The following is a 23495-nucleotide window of genomic DNA, read 5'->3' as shown; positions in this document are numbered from 1 at the left end:
ATGGTTCACACTGTAGAACTACTATATATATATAAAAAGAGTCTACGATACGGTCCGTCTGCATGCGGATCTACACCAAGATTGACGCTTTTAAAAAAACGTTGATTTTGCTGTATATGTGTACACAATAAAGCTGATATTTTTTTTTTTAAAAACGTCGGTTTTGGTGTGAGTCCACATGCAGACGAACCGTACCGTAACATTTCTCTCTCTATATATATATATATGTATGTATAAAGATTATTGCTTTGTTTTTGGATAATAATAGACATATATTTTTTTGGTGAAAGACAAAAGAGAATATTATAATTGGACATTACAAGGTTTGTCTTAATTATAATATAATTTTTTAGATTTTGAAAAATTACAAATAGCATTTATAATTTATAAAAGATGTGGATAATATTTAAAAATAACAATTGGATTGGATTTACTCAAATTCGGATAAATCCAATCCGATCCAATAACAATCCATCTCTATTAAAATTCAACTTGGTTTAATTGTATTTTGTCGGAGTTGATCATTAGCTTTTGTAAAGAAAAATTCAAAATTGGCAAAATTTTACCTTAAAAATATCCAACTATATATACGGTAAACCTGAACCTAACATAACTTGAAACCAAAATGAGCACAAAAATTATGAACCCAACCTGACTTGAAATCGATTTATAGTTTCCATATCCACCTTGATTGGGTTGGATTTTTCAAAAACACGATCCGTTTGTCATTTTTAATAATATCATTTTAAAGGATATGAATGAAACAACAAGAGAGGAAAATGATAGTTTTTTAAAATTTAAAAGAACGTTGGTGATATTTTTGAAATCAAAGGAATTAAATTATATCTAAGTCGACATAATGTAAAATTTCTTATTAAAATGAAAACAAGTATAGCTAATTTATAGACTTACAAAACAAATTGAAACTACAAAACTATAGCTCATGACTAACAGCTCCTAAAAACATGGAACATCATCCCTTAACTATAGGGCTTTATTAACTAAGTGGTAACAACCCACTAAAATGCTACTAACGTATGAAATAACAAAACCAAACATTTTCTCCCTTAAACTGAAAGCTACTAGCATTCAATTTACTTCATTCTCAAAATAGGCTCCTAACGGCCCCTGTAGCTTCAAGAAAACATTCAATGTGAGTGGTTGAGTCGTCGCATCAATCAACTGTTCTTCTGTACTACAGTGCACCAACTCCACTATACCAACCTTTGTCAGTTCATAAAGACAATGAAAATGCACATCTATGTGCTTAGTACGAGCATGCATTACTAGATTTTTTGACAAGCAAGATATTGCTCTTGATCTCAACAAAAATACGTAACTCGAAATACTTTTTCTATCCTCCAAATCACTAGCATAATCACTGTCAACATAAGTGACCAAATTATCATCTCCTCCCTTTTTATAGAAAATTCCAAAATTGGTTGTTACCTTCAGGTATCTTATCACCCTTTTTGCTGCCTGTAAATGAAGCTCAGTCGGATTTTCCATATATCTAAGAATAAACCACCACAAACATCATATCCGATTGAGTAGTTATGAGACACATGAGACTATCCACAATTTGTTTGTGGTAAGTTTTTTCCACCTTAATCCCTCATTCATCTTTCACAAGCTTAAAACTAGGAACAATGAGATTATGAATAGGATTATTGTTATCTATTCTAAACCTTTGAAGTATCTCTAATGTTTATTTTTTCTGATTAAAAAAATTCCATCAGATTTTTGCAAGACTTCGAGATCAAGAAAATACCTCGTCTTACCTAAATCTGTCATGTCAAACTCCTGCTTCATGGAATCTTTAAACTCTGTAAACATCAAATCATCTTGTCAAGTAAAAATAAGATCATCAATATATAAACTTACTAATAAAACTTAGCCTCCTTTTCTTATTTTAATAAACAGAGTATACTCACAATCACACTTCACAAAATCATCATTCATGAAATAGGCTTATATAAAGCTATACCAAGCATGTGGTGCTTGCTTAAGCTCATAAATTGCATTATTTAACCTATAAACTTTTTTTTCATGTTCCCTTTGCACATAACGACAACGTTGTTCCACAAAAACCTCTTCATTCAACTCACCATGTAAAAATGCAGACTTTACATCTAGTTAGTAGATAGTCCATCCTCCTTGAACTGCAAGTGAGATGATTAAACAAATTGTCTCCATATGTGCCACATGCAAATACTTATGTATAGTCTACCCGATACTGCTAAGTGTATCCCTTTACTACAAGCTTGGCCCTGTATTTGTCCACTTCCCCATTTTTTTTTAAATTTAGTTTTATAGAACCATTTGACTCCAATCTTCTTTCCCCTTTCAGGTAACTCCGCCAATTCCCACGTGCCATTTTTTTTAATTGCTTTTGTTTTATCATCCATGGCTTTCCTCCATTTCTTACTTTTGATGGCATCTTCAAAGTGGATAGGATCAGCTGCTACAACCATTACCAAATAAGCTTCATAATCTTCTTTATATGGTCCTTATCTTGTTTCATAATCTCTCATCTAGACTGGTGGTCTTCTATTCCTCCCTTCAGTTAAGCTAGAAGAACTTTTTTTGATCAAAGAATTAGGGAAGTTCTCATCTTTTTCTTCAAAATTATCATCAAAATCAGATTTGCTTCCTTCTTCATGATCACCCTATTCCAAATCGCATAAAATGTCTTCTTCATACTTCTTGTCCCAAACCCAATTCTTGTCTTCTTTAAATACAACATTCTTATTTATTATGGTCCTTTGTGAAGTTGGATCATAAAGTTTGTAAGCCTTCGATTCCTCACTAGCTCCCAAAAAACACAACTTATGTTCTTATCATCCAATTTAGTTCTTTCATTTTTAGGCACATGAACATGAGAGATACATCCAAAAACTCTAAAATACTCAACTAAAGGCTCAAATCTACTCCAAGCTTAATCTAGAGTCTTATTTCTCACTGCTAATATAGGACTTTTATGTAAGATATTCATAGCCCAGTTGATTACTTCTGGCCATAAAATTTTGGAAACTTTCTTTTCTGACACTATAACAGTCTAGTCCATCCGCATGAGATATTGTCTACTTTGGATCCCACCCACATGGTTTTAAAAGGCCTCTCACGAGTTAAGAGTCCCACTGGCCCGGGCCATTGGCTCTGATACCAACTATAAAAGCCCAGTCCACCCACATGAGATATTGTCCGCTTTGGACCCCGCCCGCATGGTTTTAAAAGGCCTCTCAAGAGAAATGTATTCACACCCTCTTATAAGGCATGCTTCATTCCCTTTCCCAATCGATATGGGATCTCACAATGTACTGTATGAGTGTGTCTAAAATTAATTACTAAACATATATATATACCATTTTCAAATACCAAAATCTTATCATTACCACTGGATTTAATACCTCTTTTTAATCCATATTTCTTTAAACCACATCGTAAATCCATCATGTTAAAATCCATTCGCACAATCTCATTGATGCAAATATACCAAGTTTCCAGTGGCATAAAATCCAATAATATTTAAATGCATAAAAATATTTTTGAAGCATAATACTTTAAAACAATATATTGATGAATTATAGGATTTAATTATATATGAAGTTTACATGGTTTTAAGGATATGTTGACTTAAATTGATTTTGAGGATTCCACATCGGCTGGAAAGGGGAACGAAGCATGCCTTATAAGAGGGTGTGGATATTTTTCCCTTGAGAGGTCTTTTAAAACTGTGCGGATGAATCCCAAAGTAGACAATATCTCATGCGGATGGACTGGACTGTTACAGTTGGTATCAGAGCCAGTGGCCAGGGCCAGTGAGACTAGCAATAGAGGGAGTGGCCTTTTAAAACTGTGTGGGTGGGACTCAAAGTGGACAATATCTCATGCGGGTGGACTGGGTTGTTACAGTTAGTATCAGAGCTAGTATCCATATCGGTGTGCCAGTGAGGACGCTAGACCCCAAGGGAGGTGGATTGTGAGATCTCATATCGGTTTGAAAGGGGAACGAAGCATGCCTTATAAGAGGGTGTGGATACTTTTTCCTTGAAAGGCCTTTTAAAATCGTGCCGGCAGGGTCCAAAGTAGACAATATCTCATACGAATGGACTGGCTGTTATAGACAGCATACTATGAGCCATATTCATAATGGTATCATTTTTATTCTATAATTCCACTCTTTTATGGCGTGTATGGAGTTGTTAATTGTCTTTTATACCATTTACATCACAAAAATGGATAAACTCTTGTGATGTAAACTCTCCTCCTCAATATGTACTCAAACCTCTAAAAACGAATTTATTTCCTTCTCAAAATGAATCTTAAAGCTTTTGAAAAAGGCAAAAGCTTTGGATTTTTCTATCAAGAAGTAAACCATGTTTTTCCTACTAAAATCACTAGTGCAAGTTAGCAAATACTATTTTTTGCTGTTGGAAATGGGATTGATCAATCCAAAAATATTAGCATGCACTAATTGAAGAATCTATGAATCTCTCTAGGTGCTCTTTGTAGGAAAAGGATCCCTTTGTTGCTTTCCTACCAGATAGTATTTACATAACTTTGAAACAGATTTCATTTGAGGTAGACCATTCACCATCTTCTTTTGCTACAACGTCTTTAAGCCTTTAAAGCTCAAATGTCCATATTTGCAATGCCATAGCTGAACCATATCTTATGTAATTGTGTTGAAACAAGTAGATGTTATAGGTTGGGATATGGCATCAATATGAACATTCGATTTGAAATCACCTTCGTCTCCATGATTAACCCTATCTCAAGATGACACATTTGAAATTTTCCACATTGAACTTGAATGGAAAACCCTTTTTCTTGCAATTGCCCAATGCTTAGCAAATTATTCTTCAGTTTTGGCGTACAAAATACACCTATGATGATCTGGACTACTCCATTCACTTGCAACCTTACCTTACCCTTTCCTATTACAACCATGCTAGAGTTGTTACCTAGCTTCGTTGGTTCTCTGAAACTGTCATCAAAATCTAAAAAATATTCATTCTTCCCACACATATGATTCATATTCACATAGGACATTAACAACATCTCTTCTTGAGTTTCTTAAGTTTCTACGTAGTTTGCCTCTTTCTTTGGGCTTGGACATTCCCATTGAAAATGTCCTCGGATGTGACAATTATATAATTCCATCGCAGCCTTGTTGATAGCTCATTTGCCTCTTCCTCCTCCTCTAAAACTTGCATGACCTCGACCCCATCCTCCAAATTGATCTTCATGAGTAATCTTCAAAGTGTGTTTCTCGTCAACATGAGAGCTCATGCATTGTTCATGAACATGTAGGCTGCTTTGTGACTTATCAATGGTCAAAGTGTCTGTATCTTTTGATTCCTCAATGGAACACACAACATAATCAAACTTGGGAGTCATGGATCTCAAGATCTTTTCAACATTAGCAGCATTTCCCAACTCCTCACCATTTACCTTCATCTTGTTGGCAATGGTAAGAGTAGATTCTCCAATTTTCATATGGAGAATTTCAAACTCCTTTTGAAAAGTTTGTAAGTGTGCATGTTTGACTCATGTTGTGCCTTGATACTTCTGTTTTAGAGAATCCCTACATGTCCTTTAATGTATCCTTGTTAAGGATTGTCTCTAAAACTGAACAATCTAATGCTTGAAATAGATAGTTCTTTACTTTCAAATCTTTCAATTTCTAGTCTTCACTGCTTTTCCTCTGTGCATTTGTTAAAACTGCACCTTCTACTGCTGCAGGAATCCTACTCTCCACCAATCCCCAATACTCCTTTGATCTCAAGAATTTTTCTATGAGCATTGCCTAATGATCATAATGCCCATCAAGTTTTGGAACCGTTGGCTGCATAAAGGAGCTCTTTGTTGTCATACTTTAATTGCTACAGAAATAGAAGATTGTTACTTCTGATTTCGATTGGGCACAATGATGGTGCTTTGATACCAAAATGTTAGTAATTAAAAATACTCTTGAAAAGAAATAGAAATTAAGAAAAAATTCCTTGTTTTGAATTGAAAACAAGTGTGGTTAATTTATAGTCTTACAAAACAAATTGAAACGGAAAAACTACAACTCATGACTAACAACTCCTAAAAACTTAACTATAGGGATTTATTGACTAAGCGGTAACAACTCAGTAAAACACTATTAACGTCTAAAACAACAAAACCTACCACACGTAAAAGGTGGATGAAATTAACCTAAAAGATAATGATATAATATATAGATTTATAATTGAAGATATGATTACATGTTAAATACATAAGATTATAACATTTATAATTAGATATTTAGTTTTAAATTATTAATCAAAGTATCATACATATGCTTTAACATGTTACTATATTATCTATCATAAGAATGGAAAATAATTTACAGAAAAAACAATTATATATTAAATGTGTATTGCTTTGATGATGTTGGCATCTTGACAAAAGGGTTCATTATGTTGTGAATTTTATATAAAATAGTTTTGTACTATTTAAACTAGAAATAAAAATAATATAATTAGAAGTAGAAAGTAAGCCTGGTTTAGAAAATCACATTTAAAAACTTTGTCCTAAAGCCTTTATAACCTCCCTTCATGCAGGCTATGACGGTACAGAAAGTATCCAAGATACAACCTCCCAAGTCGCAGCCAAAAATCTACTTTATGGCATGATGAAAGTTGGATAATACACTAAATCACAATGTCATGTTTTCCAAATACATATAAAAATTAAACTTTAAGAGAAGAGAATTTTTAGTATATATGAAATGCTAGACTGCATGACCTTATACATACTGACAATTTTGTAACTTATACAAAATAATTAATTGGACAAATTAAGATTAAAACCAAAACTGTCCAATTAATATAATAATTAATTCCAGTTATAAAATTTAAATTTTTTTTTTATTTTTTTTTTAAGAGTCTTTTAATTCCTGCAAATTGTGCTCACTGGGGAACCCAAATTGGACCAGGAGCACGTGGCCCCCAGATTTGTTTCTTTTTTAATTTTCTTCTAATTGAGTTATATATTTACCGTTTTATCCTCCATGATTAAGCGTATGCCACCCTGTCGCTCCTTTTCCATCTTCTCCACTCTCACACTTTATGCACTTCTTTTTGTCTTTTTTCTTTTTTAATTTATTTTTGGATTTAATATTTTCTTCAATAATTCATATATATATATATATATATATATTCTAATTCATACGTTAAGCTGCAATTTTTTTTTTTGTTTTAATTTCACTTCTTCTTTTTCAGTTAATTTTTCTTTCTAGTTTTTAATTTCTCTAATGGTGCCCCTCTGGAAATACTTCTTAGATCTGCCATTGATCGCACTTTATTGTCTTAATGTTTGAAGCTTTAGAATTTAGATTCATAATTTTCAACTCAACAATTTAGATTTTTATTTTTGCACTTTGTTGTAATTTGAACAATTTTAACTCTTGACTAATTGAGCTTAACAGTGTTTTCATATAACATATATTAAGCTGCATCAAATTTCGAATTTAAAATATTAAAATTAGTTTTAAAGGTTTACTTTTAATTTTAATATTTTACATTTAAATATATTTTAGTTTAGAAATTGATATAGTTTAACATTAATAATGTGAATTAGCCATTAAATTTTGAAATCAAAATCAAATAAGATTTAAATTACAAAAAATTAAAAACATTAAAACCCAAAAACGCTAAGTTAAAAAATTTTAAAACTTAAATTTACAAAATTTTAAAAGTTGAAAAAACCAAATTACAATCCATCCTTAAGAAGAACTAAAAAAATTTTGAAATTTCCAGTGCAAAATTTGGCATCACATGAAATGATACTTTGCTTGCGTGTAAATTATAATATGATTGACTTTCAAGTATCATTTTAGTGTCTGATAAAAAAAGTATCAATTTAGTGATTAATGTCACATTAAAAAGCGAAAATTGAAAAGATCCAAATCCATTACTTGTTTGTGATTGTTGTCAAAACATGAGGATTGATGATGTTATTATTATTATTATTTTTTTTTTTGGCTAAAAGATGATGTTATTATCATTATTATTATTATTATTATTATTATTATATTAGCTTTTGTTTAAAAAAAAAAAAAAAAAAAAAAAAAAAGCTAGTGATGTTTATATTTTTATAAGTTTGTGGTGGTCCAATGGGACACGTTATTTGGTTACCAACTTCCCAATTTTTATATACAAAATATTTGTCGCATGTTAAGTACTGACATTTTCGTTGGCCACCATGTATCATATGCTCCCGGGTCCTGTCCTGCCTTATTAATTTTTTTTTTATTTAAAAATTTTTAATATTTTTTTTTCTAAATATATTTTTAATACCCAACACTAATATTTTGGTATTAGAAAAATATATGCAATTTTTACTATTAGATTCTCCACAGACAACATAATTTGCAATCGATAAATTCAAAACATATAATTAAAAAAATAAGCATATGATTCAAAATAGAATCATATGTTTAATTAAAATTTGAAAATAAAGATTAGTATAAATTAATAAAATTACTGAATAAAAGTTAGAAATTTATTTTGAAGTATAAACAAGGAAAAGAAAGGAATTCATTTCTTAGTAAAAATATAAACCTATTTTATAAAAATAAAAAGAACAAAATAATAAAAAATTATATAATAAAATGGGGAGCAGTCGCCGATAAATGTGGGGAGTGCGTGATTGGAAAGGCCAACACGTAAAAGAAACTGAATGGTGGTTTTTGTCGTCAACCCCTCAAAGTCAAACACACACACCGCCTTCTTCACAAAGTCATAAGACTCCATAGAAATTGGAAACCAGTGCACGCCTCAACTTTGCTGCACTTTCTATTGTTGAACACGATAAGCCACCTCACGTCTCTCCCTTTTTTTATAATATTATATCTATGTATAAAATAATTTCACGATGGAGACCATTTGAATGCGATTAATGCGGACCATTTGAACGTAAATAGTATTTAAAATTGATATTTTTTATTTTTTATTTAAATATCAATTTTGAATACTATTTATATACGAATATTCATATTATAGAAGCTATATATATCTATATCAATCCTATCCTAATGTCCCATAAAATATTACAAGAGATTTTTATTGGACAACATATTGTATGAAAAGAAATATACATATTATAATCAGGACAAATCCTATATATATATATATATATAATCAGGACAACATGTCAGTAATACTGTGATCTACATGAAAATCGTCCGCATCATAGACGGACTGATATATGAAAATTTTATGGTGAGAATGGTCCGCATGAGAACTGCAGTACTAGTAACGGTTTTTCATAGTATTAACAATGGTTTTTTAAAAAACCATCATCAATACTATTAAAAACTGTCATCAATACTGTGGTCTGTATGAGGACCGTCCGCACCATAAATGGACTGATATATGTGGAAATTTTATGGTGAGAACGATCCATATAAAAACCGCAGTATTAATAACGGTTTTTCATAGTATTAACGACGGTTTTTTAGAAAATCGTCACCAATACTATAAAAAACTGTCACCAATAATGTGCTCCGCATGAAGACCATCCACATCATAAACCGACTGTATATATACACATATAAAATAATTCTTTTTTCTAGGAATTTTGTATAGGATTTTCCAATAATAGGAAAATCATATATACATAATTATATACGAGAATGACAAAATTGGAGTCCCGTGGCATTTTTAAACCAAAAAAAAGCGCCAATAAGCAGCAAAGTTCTTTTCAATAGGTCCTCAAGTTATTGTAGAGAATTCCTGCCCAGCTTTGCACATGTTTCTATAATAATTATATATTGTTTTTTATTTAATTATTCTATATTATACATCTCAGGCTTTCCTATCAGATTCAATTATTCCACATCATAGAGTTTTGAACTACTACTGGAGTTTTGATCCTGAATCTTGGTGACCCAGTGAGTTTTTTTTTTTTTTTTTTTTTTTGGGTTATATGATTGCATCTGGGTTCTGTTTACTTACTTAGAAAACTAAAGACGGTAGGAAGTTGAATTTTCTTAAGCTTTATGGTGTTTGGCTTCTGAGAAACTGGAAAACCTGGGATTAATTTGCTATATGTCTCTGTTAGTTTCTTTGCTTCTGTTGCTCTGAATTCTCTTTTGAGTATCAACATTTTTTATTGTTGATATTGCTAAAAAGTTTGATTAATTTTAATTGAATTTGCAATTTGCACCCTTGTTTTATCATTTACATGGGCCTTACCATTTGCGTCTTCCTCATTGTAAGCATATTTTTGAATAAGTTTCGGTTGAAATTTCTTTTGGCATGAGCAATGTAATCAAAGTTCAAAACCATTAGTGAGTTGTATATATGTGGGAAAGAAAATGCTTACCTATTTGTTGATTTAGTTATCTAGCATGAATTCCAAGTTGATATTTAGGAGAATGGTTGATTGCATACCAAGATAGACATTGTTATTGGGATCCTTTTAAGGTTTCCAAATTTACTTGATATCTGAACACTTTCTCTGGCTTTTTCTAGCGGTGTCTTTCTTTTTCTGTGCCTGACTTAATTTAAGATGTTTCCCTTTTGAATTGCATTACGCGGGTTACATTTTCTTCAACCATTTTATTCTTCAGGTCTCTGCATCATAGATGGCAACAGTACTGGCCTCTCACAGCTGCTGTTGTCATAATGTGGAATTGATAACTCAAGACAGTCTCAGTTTCTCAAGCTCAATTTCAGTTAATAAATTCTCGAAGTGTTTGGGACCACCATGTAATCCACCTCCTACAGCTCAGTTTCCCAGGTTTCATGTGGAAATGCGACAGACTGAATCACCATCGGGCTTCGGTGTCAATGGACGAGCTGTAAAAATGGTACCGGCAAGTGAGGTTGTGAAAAGAAAAACACCATCAACAAATAAAGTAGATAAAGTGAATAATGTGACAAATAAAGTAGAGAAAGTAAATGGTTCAGTTGTTAATGGAGCAAGCCTAGTTAAACCTACATCAGCACTTGTTAAGGCAACAAAATATAGAACCTCTAAAGAACTTCCACCATTGAAAGAGCTGAAGGTTTTGCCCTCAGATGAAGGCTTCCGTTGGGCCAATGAAAACTATAACTCCTGGCAGAGGAGTATAGATGTTTGGTCCTTTGTTATCTCATTACGTATACGTGTTCTGTTGGATAATGCAAAATGGGCCTATTTGGGAGGTTTTACAGAAAATAAGCAGGTTGGTTATTTGACTAATTTATGTATGTTATCCTGTGGTTGCTGTGTGTGTTGACACCTATTCATAGTTAAACTAGAGTTTCCTGGATTTGTTTTGCCTTGTTCTGCCTTTAATTCTTAAAAGAATTTTCTCTCTCAGAAAAAGAGAAGGCAGAAGACTGCAGCATGGGTTCGAGAACGAGTGCTGCAGCTTGGCCCAACCTTTATCAAACTTGGACAGTTATCTTCAACAAGGTCAGATCTATTTCCACGCGAGTTTGTGGATGAGCTTGCCAAGTTGCAGGTATAAATTGATCTTTATTGAAGTAAATATGTTAAGGATCCCTCTTATGAATTGTTAAGATTTATAATGCAAGCATCCTAGCATCGAGTAATTATGTTCTAGATAATAAGATAGATAAACTCAATGACTGTTCTTGTCTTGTTAATCATGGGTGATTCTTAATTTCTTATATCATATGATCAGGATAGGGTCCCAGCTTTCTCACCAGAGAAAGCAAGAGGCCTCATTGAGAGTGAACTGGGAGCTCCCATCAATGTACTGTTCAAGGAATTTGAGGACCGGCCAATAGCTGCTGCTAGTCTTGGTCAGGTGTTTTATTCATGCCTATATGTTATCATGTTGTATTTGTCTATTTAACTTACTTTCTTAATCTTGAAGAACATGAAGTCTGAAATGATTTTTCATGTTGGAGAAAGTTTGCAGTTTTACTGCTCAACACTTCACCAGTATAAGATGTGAATTATGGAGTTATGAGTTTCTGTTCTTTTTTATATATTCAATTCTCCAAGTATACTTATTTGTACTTTTATAGTTGAGATAATTACTTTTTATTTCTTTTTTCTTTTTTTCCTTTAGGTCCATAGGGCTATCCTCCATAATGGAGAGAAAGTGGTTGTTAAAGTCCAAAGAACTGGACTCAAGAATCTTTTTGACATTGATCTACGTAAGCAATGAACTTTTTTCATTCGAACAAGTGGAATGTTGTAGTTGCTTTTAAATTTATTTGCAGTAGCTTTGGAACTTTGGTTGCAATTATATGTATGATGATGATGATGACATTCTTTTCAAATCATTGCATCAAACTTTGAGGTTATTTGCTGGAAATGTTGCAGTTTTTTGTAATTTCTTTTTGGTCTGTTTCTTGGACAGGAAATTTGAAGCTAATTGCAGAATACTTTCAGAGAAGTGAAACTCTTGGTGGTCCAACGAGAGACTGGATTGGTATATATAAAGAATGTGCCAAGTATGTAGTAAATATCTCTGAGTTTCTATTTTTCGCCTTCTAGAGATATCTCCCAGAGTAATTGTATATATAAAGTAAAGAACTTGACAAAATGCATACATTCTGTGCTCCTGTGGCCTAGGTTATTGTTCCTTTGACCTCATATGCCTGTTAATGTGTACACTTAATCCTGGTGTGATCAAATATATTTAGAAAATGAATGTATATTGAAAAGCAAAGAAAACATTTTTTCCTCATGTTTAAGTGATAACAGGCTTAAATCTTCTCTATTCAAAATTGCAGTTTGAGACATTTGTGCAGAAACTTGTTTATACATTTCTGAATCAAGCTTCTTTAGAATAGTTCTAGAAAACATGGTTGGTTTTCTCTAGTATATAATGTGAATTAAGGCGACAGATTAACTTTCGTTCTCTTTTTCAACTGCAGGATTTTGTATCAAGAGATTGATTATATAAATGAAGGGAAAAATGCTGACAGATTTCGCCGAGATTTTCGGAATATAAAGTGGGTTCGAGTTCCTGTATGTTTCTTCCTATGTTATTAGATAACTTATACAATTATCCAAAGTTTTATTCTGCTTAATATATATGATTGCAAACCTTATTCATTTTGATCTTTTTAGAGAATTAGAATTTTACTTTTTGAACTGGCCTGCTCCCCTTTTGTTTTGACAACATGTTTTTTCCTCTCTATAGCTGGTATTTTGGGAATACACTGCAACAAAGGTGCTAACCTTGGAGTACGTACCAGGTTTTAACCCTATACTGAAGAGCTTTTTCTTTTTAAGATCTTGTTTTCTACATCATAAGTGGTACTATGCATTAGATTTATGTTGGTAGCTAATATAATATCACAAATTGGATATGCAGGCATTAAGATAAATAGGCTGGAAATGCTAGACGTGCGGGGTTATAGTCGTTCTAGAATTTCGTCTCGTGCAGTTGAAGCATACTTGATTCAGGTCAGGATTGTTTTCCTCTCTGATTAATGTGACTAGTTGTTCTTGTCATGCATATGATGGCGTTTGTAATTTATTAGAAGATTTTATGGATTTTTCAATCAGTCCCTTTTAAGATTGCAATGCTAAAAATGCAATAATTAGCTTACATTCATCTGATTGATTCACTGGATTTTGCTATTTATTCAGATACTAAAAACTGGCTTCTTTCATGCTGACCCTCATCCTGGAAATCTTGCTATTGATGTGGATGAAGCAATCATCTACTATGATTTCGGTATGATGGGGGAGATCAAATCTTTTACACGGGAGAGATTACTTGATCTTTTCTATTCTGTTTACAAGAAAGATGCAAGAAAGGTCTACTTTCTATCTTTTAATTCTGTTCCATTTTCCAAAGTGCAAGTTTTATACTTCTAAATTACACAAGAACGAATGCCACATAAAAATGATATAAAGGTTTATTTACGTTCTGGGATATATCAATTAAGAGCAACTTGTTCCATACACTGCCTTGCAGGTCATGAAAAGTCTCATCGATCTTGAAGCACTGCAGCCTACAGGTGACATGTCATCGGTATGCATCATACCACTACCAATCTGTACATATGAATGGCTTTACTTATTATTATTATTATTTTTTTTTCCATGTTCTAAGTTGTTCTTTTATCCTATTTGTAGGTTAGGAGATCTGTGCAGTTTTTTTTGGATAATATGTTGAGCCAAACACCAGACCAACAGCAAACTTTAGCTACAATTGGGGAGGTATATAGAATTTTCAACACTAGTATTTCACAACCAACACCATATGAGGTTCTTATAAGCTTGGATCTTAGTCAATGGTTACATGCTGGAAAATAACATATCCAATGACGTCTAGCGGTCCAGGGTGATATTTGGGCTTGCATATTACACTTTTATGAAAATGGTTTGGAAGGGAAAAGCAAATAAACAAATGTTTTTCGATATTTGATGGGATTAAACAACTTTTTACATGATTCTAAAGTTTTCGAGTGTGGGTTTTGTGTTGACAGGATTTATTTGCAATTGCACAAGACCAACCATTTCGATTTCCAACAACATTTGCTTTTGTCATCAGGGCATTTTCAACCTTGGAAGGTTCTCTCTCTCTCACTCTATCTCTCTCTCTCTCTCTCTCTCTATATATATATATATATATAGCTTCGCTTCAAATTTAGAGACACTGCTACTTCTCATTTTGAGGTGAATTGATTTTTAAGCGCGGCATCCATTACACTTTTACATTGTATATAAATTTGGAGGGATTTGTAAATCTCAAACATGCTTGTTAGTTGTGTTTTAATGATCCTGACACTTTTAAAGTTGGAGCTCTCCCTGATTCCCAGAGCATGAAAATACAACATTCAAAACTTTGACTGAATGTTCTCCCTAGTCCCTACCACAAGTTTGCAAGTAAAAATATGAACCAATTTCCACAATTACACTGATATCTGTGCTCTGATCCAACTTCTTTTATTTATTTATTTTTTTATCTTTTCTTCTATTTTTAATTTCAGGCATAGGTTACATCCTTGATCCAGATTTTTCCTTTGTGAAGATTGCTGCTCCTTATGCTCAGGTTCCATTCTTTTATTTCCAAAAGGAAAACGTTTGAACTTATGATTCACCATTATGCATAGAAACTTTGACTGTCTTCTGTTATTGCGTATGAAGCCTAGCAATGATGACAATACCACATGCAGGAGCTTTTAGATATGAAGCAATCACAACGCAATGGGACACAACTTGTACAAGAGTTGAGGAAACAAGCCAATGATGTACTAAATCTTACTTGAAATCCTGTGGCTTCAATTCATTGCTCTGGTTATATGTCGAATGCTAACTCTTAGGAAGTGAAGCAACTCATTTAATATTTTACAATGCTAATTAGGTCCATAATACTGGTATTTAAAAGCTTAACTATTGTGGTTTTCAGGCTAGAACCTCCACCATATCCATGCCATACAGAGTCCAGCGAATAGAAGAGTTTGTGAAACAACTTGAGTCAGGAGATCTTAAACTCCGAGTTCGAGTTCTTGAGGTATTGTTCTTATCAGTTTTCAGAAGCTATGCTGTTAGCGTTTCTAAACGATGAATAAATAAAGTGTCATTTAGTAACATGATTGTTTTTTTTTTTTTTTTTTCCTCTACCTAATTGTGTGTAATTTGTTTGTGTCAAGTTTTAGTTAGCTGTAGTTAAAAAGTTTGTTAGGCATCTAAGTTAGCTATAAAGTTAATAAATGAAAAAAACATGAGCACAAAATTGAATACAACTTCAAATTTTGTTGTCCCCCCCCTCCCTTCGAGGTTTTAGTTGTTTAAGATGCCTAACTAATTATAACTACTATCAGCTAACACCTGATAGTTAGGGATGACAAAAAGAAAAAAAAAATGTTAAAGATATCATTCTCAAGGACTATAAGTATTGTTATTTAGTCATGTTGTTATCATAGTAAAAAATAATAATAATAATAAATGGGATGGAAAAACCTGCATTTGACAGTCGGAAAGAGCAGCTCGAAAAGCAACCATACTTCAGATGGCAACAATGTATACAGTTCTTGGAGGAACCTTAATAAACCTGGGGGTCACCCTAAGCAGACAAGGCAGTCAAGTTATTGCTAATGGATCATTCATTGGTGCAGGTGACCTTTTAGACTTTTTAACCTTCTAAGACTTGCACATAAAAAGATTTCTTTCTGGTTTTCTTTGAAGTTGAATTAGGTTTGTGTATGTGGTGTGTGATTGTGTGCAGGAATCTTTTTGGCATTGTTTGTTAGATGTATGCAGAGGGTGAAGAAACTTGATAAATTTGAGAAGATGATATGATCTTCCAACATTCAATTGTAATAATTTTATTTTATTTTATTTTCATTCCATTTCAAAAATGTAATTTTTATCCAACTATATAGTATAATATTATTATAGATAATCACCCATATTCATTCATCCAACAATTAAATGATAGAATTGAGAATGGCTTCAAAACCAATTTTTTTTTTTTTTAGTGGGAAATTGTTTTTCAGTGCAAAATTTGGAAAATAGCATTTGTCACTTCAACATGTAAAATTATATGCCTAGTTAAAATTTGATGATAATAAATTAATAAAATTACAGAATAAAAGTTAAAAAAAAATTTATATATATATATATATATATTGAGGCCTAAAACAAGGAAAAGCAAGAATTCTTAGCAAAAATATCAACCTATTTTCGAAAAATAATTATTATATAATAAAAAAAGGGGGACCAATTGCCGCCAATAAATAGTTGGAGTAAATGGAAGGCCAACAGACACGTAAAAGAAACTGAATGGTGGTAGCTGAAGATCCTATTTTCGGTTTTTTTTTTTTTTTTTTTTTTTTTTTTTTTTTTTTTTTTATTTGTCGTTAACTACCCCCAAGCACTGCCTTCTTCAACTCGCTCTAACAAAGGCAATGACTTAATAGAATTGGAAACCAGCGCACGACTTTGCTGAACTTTCATTGTTGAACTGTATTCGACTATTTTGCCACCTCAAATCTCTCTCTTTTTCTATAACATAAATATATATTTTTTATTCATTAATTATATGTATCCATTTCAGGATTTCCATCAGATTCAGTTATTTACATCATACAGTTTTTAACTACTGCTGGAGTTTTGGTCCTGAATCCTGCTGACCCAGTGAGTATATTTTTTATGATTTTATCTGGGTTCCGTTGGTTTGTTATAAAATGAGACTATAGGAAGTTGGAAACTTTTTTTTTTTAAGCTTTATGTTGTTTGGCTTTTAAGAAAATGGGAAACATGGGAGGAATTTATCTGATAATCTCTGGTTTGTGTTCAATTTCCTTTTGTATCATTTTATGAAGAAGGGAAAGAAAGGGGACAATAAGATTAAGATTTCAAGGTTCCCTTTTTCCGTTTGTCTGTTAATTTTCTTTGCTTTTTTCTTACAATGAATTCTAGTAACCGGCAAAAAAATTTGGGCATTACCCTTTTCGATTCTTGCTGTTTTGCTAAAATTTGAGTAGTTTTGATTGAATATTGCAGTTTGTCAGATTATTTAAATTGGTTAACGTATGCATTCATGTTTTATCATTTATATGCGTTCAATTATGTCTTCACCATTGTAAACATATCTCTGAGTATGTTTCGGTCGAAACTCCTTATTGGCATGAGCAATATAATCGAAGTTCAATATCAACGTTGTTGGCTCCCAACCATTAGTGAGTTTTATATATATGGGAAATTAAATGGTTGCCTTTTTGTTGATATGGTTATCTAGCATGTTTAAGATTCAGGAGTATAATTGATTGCATAACAAGATTAAACATTGTTATTGGGAATTGTAATCTTTTAAAGTTTCCGAATCTCCTTGATATCTAAACCTTTCCTCTAGCTTTTCTGGTGGTGTATTGGTGTATTTCTGTTTCTGTGCCCGAAGAACATTCAATGGCTTTCTCAAGCTTTCTAGCCTAAATTAAGATGTTTCCCTTGTAAATTGTGTTATTTGTTTTTACAATTTCTTCAATCATTTTATTATTTAGGTATCTGCATCATAGATGGCAGCAGTACTGGCTTCATACAGCTGCTGCTGCCATAATGTGGAGTTGATAACTCAAGACAGTCTCAGTTTCTCAAGCTCAATTTCAGTTAATAAATTCTCAAAGTCTTTGAGGCCAACATGTAATCCATCTCCTACCAATCAGTTTCCAAGGTTTCAAGTGGAAATGCGGCAGACTGAATCATCATCGAGGTTGGATGTCAATGGACGGGCTGTAAAAATGGTACCAGCAAGTGAGGTTGTGAAAAGAAAAAAACCATCAACAAATAAAGTAGATAAAGTGAATAATGTGACAAATAAAGTAGAGAAAGTAAATGGTTCAGTTGTTAATGGAGCAAGCCTGGTTAAAAGCAAACCTACCTCAGCACTTGTTAAGGCACCAAAATATAAAACCTCTAAAGCACTTCCACCAGTGGAAGAGTTGAAGGTTTTGCCCTCAGATGAAGGCTTTAGTTGGGCCAATGAAAACTATAATTCCTTGCAGAGGAGTATAGATGTTTGGTCCTTTGTTCTCTCATTACGTATACGTGTTCTATTGGATAATGCAAAATGGGCTTATGTGGGAGGCTTTACAGAAGATAAGCAGGTTGGTTTTAAGACCAATTTATGGATGTTATCCTCTTCTGGTTGCTATGTGTGTTAACTTCTATTCATGGTTAAACTATAGACCTACAGTCAGTTTGTTAGTTTCGTGGATTTGTTTGCCTTCTTCTGACTTTAGTTCTTACTTCTCTCTCAGAAAAAGAGAAGGCAAAAGACTGCAGCATGGCTGCGAGAAAGAGTGCTGCAGCTTGGTCCAACCTTTATCAAACTTGGACAGTTATCTTCAACAAGGTCAGATCTATTTCCACGCGAGTTTGTGGATGAGCTTGCCAAGTTGCAGGTATAAATTTATTTTTGTTAGTAAATCTGCTAAGGATCCTTCTTCTGAATTGCTGATATTTTTAATGTGAAGTCCAAGCATTCAGTGATTATGTGCTAGATAATAAGATAGATAAATTTGATGACTGATCTTGTCTTGTTAATTATGGGTGATTCTTAATTTCCTATATAATCTAATTCAGGATAGGGTCCCAGCTTTCTCACCAAAGAAAGCAAGAGGCTTCATTGAGAGTGAACTGGGAGCTCCTGTCAAAGTACTGTACAAGGAATTTGAGGACCAGCCAATAGCTGCTGCTAGTCTTGGTCAGGTGTTTTGTTCATGCCTATTTGCTATTATTATCGTATTTGTCTATATAGCTACCTTCTTAAAATGATTTTTCATGTTGGAGAAAGTTTGCAACCTTACTGCTCACCCCTTCACCAGTATAAGCTGTGAATTATGGAGTTATGAGTTATTTGTTCTTTTTATAGATTCAATTCTCCAAATACACTTATTTTTCTTTATGGTTTAGATAATTATTTTTAAATTTTTTTTTTTTTTTCCTTTCTTTAGGTCCATAGGGCTATCCTGCATAATGGAGAGAAAGTAGTTGTTAAAGTCCAAAGACCTGGACTCAAGAAGCTTTTCGACATTGATTTACGTAAGCAGTGAATTTTCTATCGATTGTACCACTGGAATATTGTAGCTGCTTTTTAATTTAAATGTTGTAGCTATGGAACTTCTGTTGCAATTATGTGTATGATGGCATCTTTTTCAAATTTTTGCATCAAACTTGGAGGTTATGTACTGGAGTATTGCAGTTTTTTAATTTCTTCAAATTCTTCTTGCTCCTTGGACAGGAAATTTGAAGCTAATTGCAGAATACTTTCAGAGAAGTGAAACTCTTGGTGGTCCAACCAGAGACTGGATTGGTATATATGAAGAATGTGCCACGTATGTAGCAAACATCTCTTAGTTTCTATTTTTTGTTCTTTTAGAGATATCTTGTGGATGTATGTATAACATAAAGAACATAACAAAATGCATATATTATGTGCTCCTGGTGACCTAGGTTATTGTGCCTGAGACCTCATATGCATGTTTAACGTGCACACTTAGTCCTGTTGTTGGTGAAGGTATATTGAAAAGCAAAGAAAACCTTTTCCTCATGTTTACTTGATAACACTTTTTCCTCTTGTTTACTTGATAACAAGCTTGCATTATATATTCAAAGTTTCATTTGAAGTATTTATGCAAGAAACTTATTTGTACATTTCCCAATCAAGTATTTATGATAGGTTTCCGCTCTTATATAATGTGAATTAAGGCTGTAGATTAACTTTCATTGCACTTTTTCAACAGGATTTTGTATCAAGAGATTGATTATATAAATGAAGGGAAAAATGCTGATAGATTTCGCCGAGATTTTCGGAATATAAAGTGGGTCCGAGTTCCTGTATGTTTCTTCCTATGTTATTTGATAACTTATGTAATAATCCAAAATGTTATTCTGCTTATATATATATATATATATATATGATTGCGAACCTTAATCATTTTGATCTTGTTTGAGTATTAGAACTCTACTTTTTGAATTGTCCTGCTCCTCTTCTGTTTTGACAACATGTTTTTTTCCTCACTGTAGCTGGTATTTTGGGATTACACTGCAACAAAGGTGCTGACCTTGGAGTATGTACCAGGTTTTCACCCTATACTGAAGAGCTTGTTTTACTCAAGATCTCGTGTTGTACATAATAAGTATTATCTAGTTTTAATTAGTTCTTTCGTTTGATTTTTTGTTGGTAGCTAATATGTTATCTTTGCTTGGATGTGCAGGGATTAAGATAAATAGGGTGGAAATGCTAAATGACCGGGGTTATAGTCGCTCTAGAATTGCTTCACATGCAATCGAAGCATACTTGATTCAGGTCAGGATTGTTTCCTCTCATTCATGTGAATAGTTATTCGTGTCTTTGCATTTGATGACTATAATTAGAAGAATTTATAAATTTTTCAATCAATCCCTTATAAGATTACAATGTGAAAGGTGAAATAATTAGCTAACATTTGAGTGATTGATTCACTGAATTGTTCTGTTTTCTCAGATATTAAAAACAGGCTTCTTTCATGCTGACCCTCATCCTGGAAATCTTGCTATTGATGTGGATGAAGCGCTTATCTACTATGATTTCGGTATGATGGGGGAGATCAAATCTTTTACCCGAGAGAGATTACTTGATCTTTTCTATTCTGTTTATGAGAAAGATGCAAGAAAGGTATACTTTCTACCTTTAAGTTCTGTTCTACTTTTTCTAGTGCAAGTTTTACTACTGTGCTTCCAAATTACATAGACTCAATGCCACAAAAAGAGTGATACAAAGGTTCATTTACTTTCTGGTATATATCAATTACAAGAAACTTGTTCCATACGCTGCGTTGTAGGTTATGAAAAGTCTCATTGATCTTGAAGCACTGCAGCCTACAGGTGACATGTCATCGGTATGCATCATGCCACAAGCAGTCTGTATATATGAATGTGTCTACATTTTTTTCCATCTTCTAAGTTGTTTTATGTTCTACTTGTAGGTTAGGAGATCTGTGCAGTTTTTTTTGGACAATTTGTTGAGCCAAACACCAGACCAACAGCAAACTTTATCTGCAATTGGGGAGGTATGTGGAATTTTCAGCACTAGTATTTCACAATTAACGTCATATGAGATTCTTATAAGCTTTGGTTCTTAGGCAATGAATACATGCTGCAAAAGAATATATCCAATGGGATCCACTGATCCAGGGTGATATCGAGCTTGTATATTTTGCTTTTATGAAAAGGACTTAAAAGGCAAAAGCAAATAAACAAACGATTGCTCAGATTTGATGGGATTAAACAACCTTAACATGATTCTAAAGGTTTTCAAGTGTGGGTTTTGTGATTGCAGGATTTATTTGCAATATCACAAGACCAACCATTTAGATTTCCATCGACATTTACTTTTGTTATCAGGGCATTTTCAACCTTGGAAGGTTCTCCTCTCTCTCTCTCTCTCTCTATATATATATATATATATAACTCCATTTCAAATTTTGAGATCATGCTACTAATCATTTTGAGGTCAGTTGATTTTAAGTAGGATCCATGACATGCTTAACATCGTATGTAAATTTGTAGGGATTTGCAAATATTAAACATGCTTGTTAATTGTAATGATCCTGAACCTTTTATAGTGGAGCTCTCCCTCATTCACAGAGAATGAGGACACAACGTTCAAAACTTGACTAGATGTTCTCGCTAGTCCTTACTACAATTTTGCAAGTACCCATTTTCCTGTTCTCTCATCTAACTTTTCTTTTCTTTTTTTTTTTTCTTTTTTTTTTGGGTTGTATTATTAATTTCAGGCATAGGTTACATCCTTGATCCAGACTTTTCCTTTGTGAAGATTGCTGCTCCTTATGCTCAGGTTCCATTATTTTTTCCACATAAAAACTATGAACTTATGATTCAACATTGTCTATAAAGGCATATGAAGCCTAGCACTAATAATAACACCACATGCAGGAGCTTTTAGATATGAAACAATCGCAACGCAGTGGGACACAACTTGTGCAAGAGTTGAGGAAACAAGCCGATGATGTACTACATCTTACTTGAAATTCGTTGGCTTCAGTTCATTGCTCTGGTTACATGTCGAATGCTAACTCTTATGAAGTGATGCAAATCATTAATATTTTACAATGCTAATTAGGTCCATAATACTGGTATTTAAAAGCTTAACTAATGTGGTTTTCAGGCCAGAACCTCTACCATATCCATGCCATACAGAGTCCAGCGAATAGAAGAGTTTGTAAAGCAACTTGAGTCAGGAGATCTGAAACTCCGGGTCCGAGTTCTTGAGGTATTGTTCAATCCTTTATCACTTTTCAGATCCTGTGCTGTTATTTACTAATAAATAAAGAAGTAAATAAAATTCTAGAGGTGTCTTAGGGGATAGCTTGGGATAACAAAAAGAAAAAGAATGTTAAAATATCATTGTCAAGGACTCGAATATTATATTTAGTCTTGCTGTTATCATAGTAATAAACAGTACACAAAATAATAAATGAAATGGAAAAACCTGCTTTTGACAGTCGGAAAGAGCAGCTCGGAAAGCAAACATACTTCAGATGGCAACACTGTATACTGTTCTTGGAGGAACCCTGCTAAACCTGGGGGTCACTTTAAGCAGCCAAGGCAGTCAAGTTATTGCTAATGGATCATTCATTGGTGCAGGTGACCTTTTAGACTTTTAACCTTCTAAGACCTGGGCATAAAAGATTTCTTTTCTGGTTTTCTATGAAGTTGAACTAGGTTTGTGTATGTTTTTATGTTTTTGTGCGATTGTGCAGGAGTCTTTTTGGCATTGTTTGGTAGGTCTATGCAGAGGGTGAAGAAACTTGATAAATTTGAGAAGATGATATGATCTTCCAATATTCAAGTGTATAAAAAAAAAAATTTATTTTTATTCCATTTCAAAAATGTAATTTTATCCAACAATATAGTATAATATTTGACTTATAGATCCATTGCAGATATACCCATAATCTTTTATCCAACAAATATAATGTTTTACTTATAGATTCATAGCAGATATACCCATAATCTTTTATCCAACAAAT

The 23495-nt window shown here is 32.9% G+C and overlaps 2 protein-coding genes across 6 annotated transcripts; both read left to right on the top strand.

Annotated features, from left to right (window-relative positions):
• The first annotated feature begins 9596 nt into the window (after positions 1-9596).
• LOC107433902 (protein ACTIVITY OF BC1 COMPLEX KINASE 7, chloroplastic) lies at positions 9597-16380 on the top strand. Of its 5 annotated transcripts, none has more exons than XM_025067235.3 (19): positions 9597-9745; positions 9847-9928; positions 10610-11206; positions 11345-11488; positions 11672-11797; positions 12065-12152; positions 12359-12452; positions 12879-12972; positions 13148-13202; positions 13322-13413; positions 13600-13770; positions 13931-13987; positions 14092-14175; positions 14445-14529; positions 14949-15010; positions 15135-15209; positions 15368-15472; positions 15935-16076; positions 16187-16380. In XM_025067235.3, the coding sequence occupies exons 3-19, from the start codon at positions 10625-10627 to the stop codon at positions 16258-16260; spliced, it is 2130 nt and encodes a 709-aa protein (XP_024923003.3). In that variant the 5' UTR covers positions 9597-9745; positions 9847-9928; positions 10610-10624; the 3' UTR covers positions 16261-16380. The 5 variants fall into 5 exon arrangements, with proteins under 5 accessions (XP_024923003.3, XP_060672556.1, XP_024923004.3 ...); XM_025067236.3 differs by having other exon boundaries at positions 9599-9759; XM_060816573.1 differs by having other exon boundaries at positions 9598-9928.
• Positions 16381-16778: 398 nt separating this feature from the next.
• LOC107416795 (protein ACTIVITY OF BC1 COMPLEX KINASE 7, chloroplastic) lies at positions 16779-23460 on the top strand. Its single transcript, XM_016025328.4, has 19 exons — positions 16779-16926; positions 17018-17097; positions 17964-18566; positions 18720-18863; positions 19045-19170; positions 19416-19503; positions 19703-19796; positions 20205-20298; positions 20488-20542; positions 20679-20770; positions 20948-21118; positions 21285-21341; positions 21429-21512; positions 21782-21866; positions 22239-22300; positions 22399-22473; positions 22631-22735; positions 22968-23109; positions 23226-23460. The coding sequence occupies exons 3-19, from the start codon at positions 17979-17981 to the stop codon at positions 23297-23299; spliced, it is 2136 nt and encodes a 711-aa protein (XP_015880814.3). The 5' UTR covers positions 16779-16926; positions 17018-17097; positions 17964-17978; the 3' UTR covers positions 23300-23460.
• The last annotated feature ends 35 nt before the right edge of the window (positions 23461-23495 follow it).

Source organism: Ziziphus jujuba, chromosome 4, assembly GCF_031755915.1.
Source record: "Ziziphus jujuba cultivar Dongzao chromosome 4, ASM3175591v1".
Taxonomy (NCBI): Eukaryota; Viridiplantae; Streptophyta; class Magnoliopsida; order Rosales; family Rhamnaceae; genus Ziziphus; species Ziziphus jujuba.
Note: the sequence above shows the minus strand (reverse complement) of the source record. Positions and strands in the feature narration are given on the sequence as shown.

What these genes read in the sequence shown, in the direction of transcription:
- LOC107433902 (XM_025067235.3), top strand. Translation starts at nt 10,625, where the DNA reads ATGGCAACAGTACTGGCCTCTCACAGCTGCTGTTGTCATAATGTGGAA. An exon ending in TGAGGAAACAAGCCAATGAT is followed by an intron (nt 15,210 to 15,367) that starts GTACTAAATCTT and finishes TGTGGTTTTCAG; the next exon opens with GCTAGAACCTCCACCATATC. An exon ending in TGGATCATTCATTGGTGCAG is followed by an intron (nt 16,077 to 16,186) that starts GTGACCTTTTAG and finishes GATTGTGTGCAG; the next exon opens with GAATCTTTTTGGCATTGTTT.
- LOC107416795 (XM_016025328.4), top strand. Translation starts at nt 17,979, where the DNA reads ATGGCAGCAGTACTGGCTTCATACAGCTGCTGCTGCCATAATGTGGAG. An exon ending in ATATATGAAGAATGTGCCAC is followed by an intron (nt 19,797 to 20,204) that starts GTATGTAGCAAA and finishes CTTTTTCAACAG; the next exon opens with GATTTTGTATCAAGAGATTG. An exon ending in CTTTATCTGCAATTGGGGAG is followed by an intron (nt 21,513 to 21,781) that starts GTATGTGGAATT and finishes TTGTGATTGCAG; the next exon opens with GATTTATTTGCAATATCACA.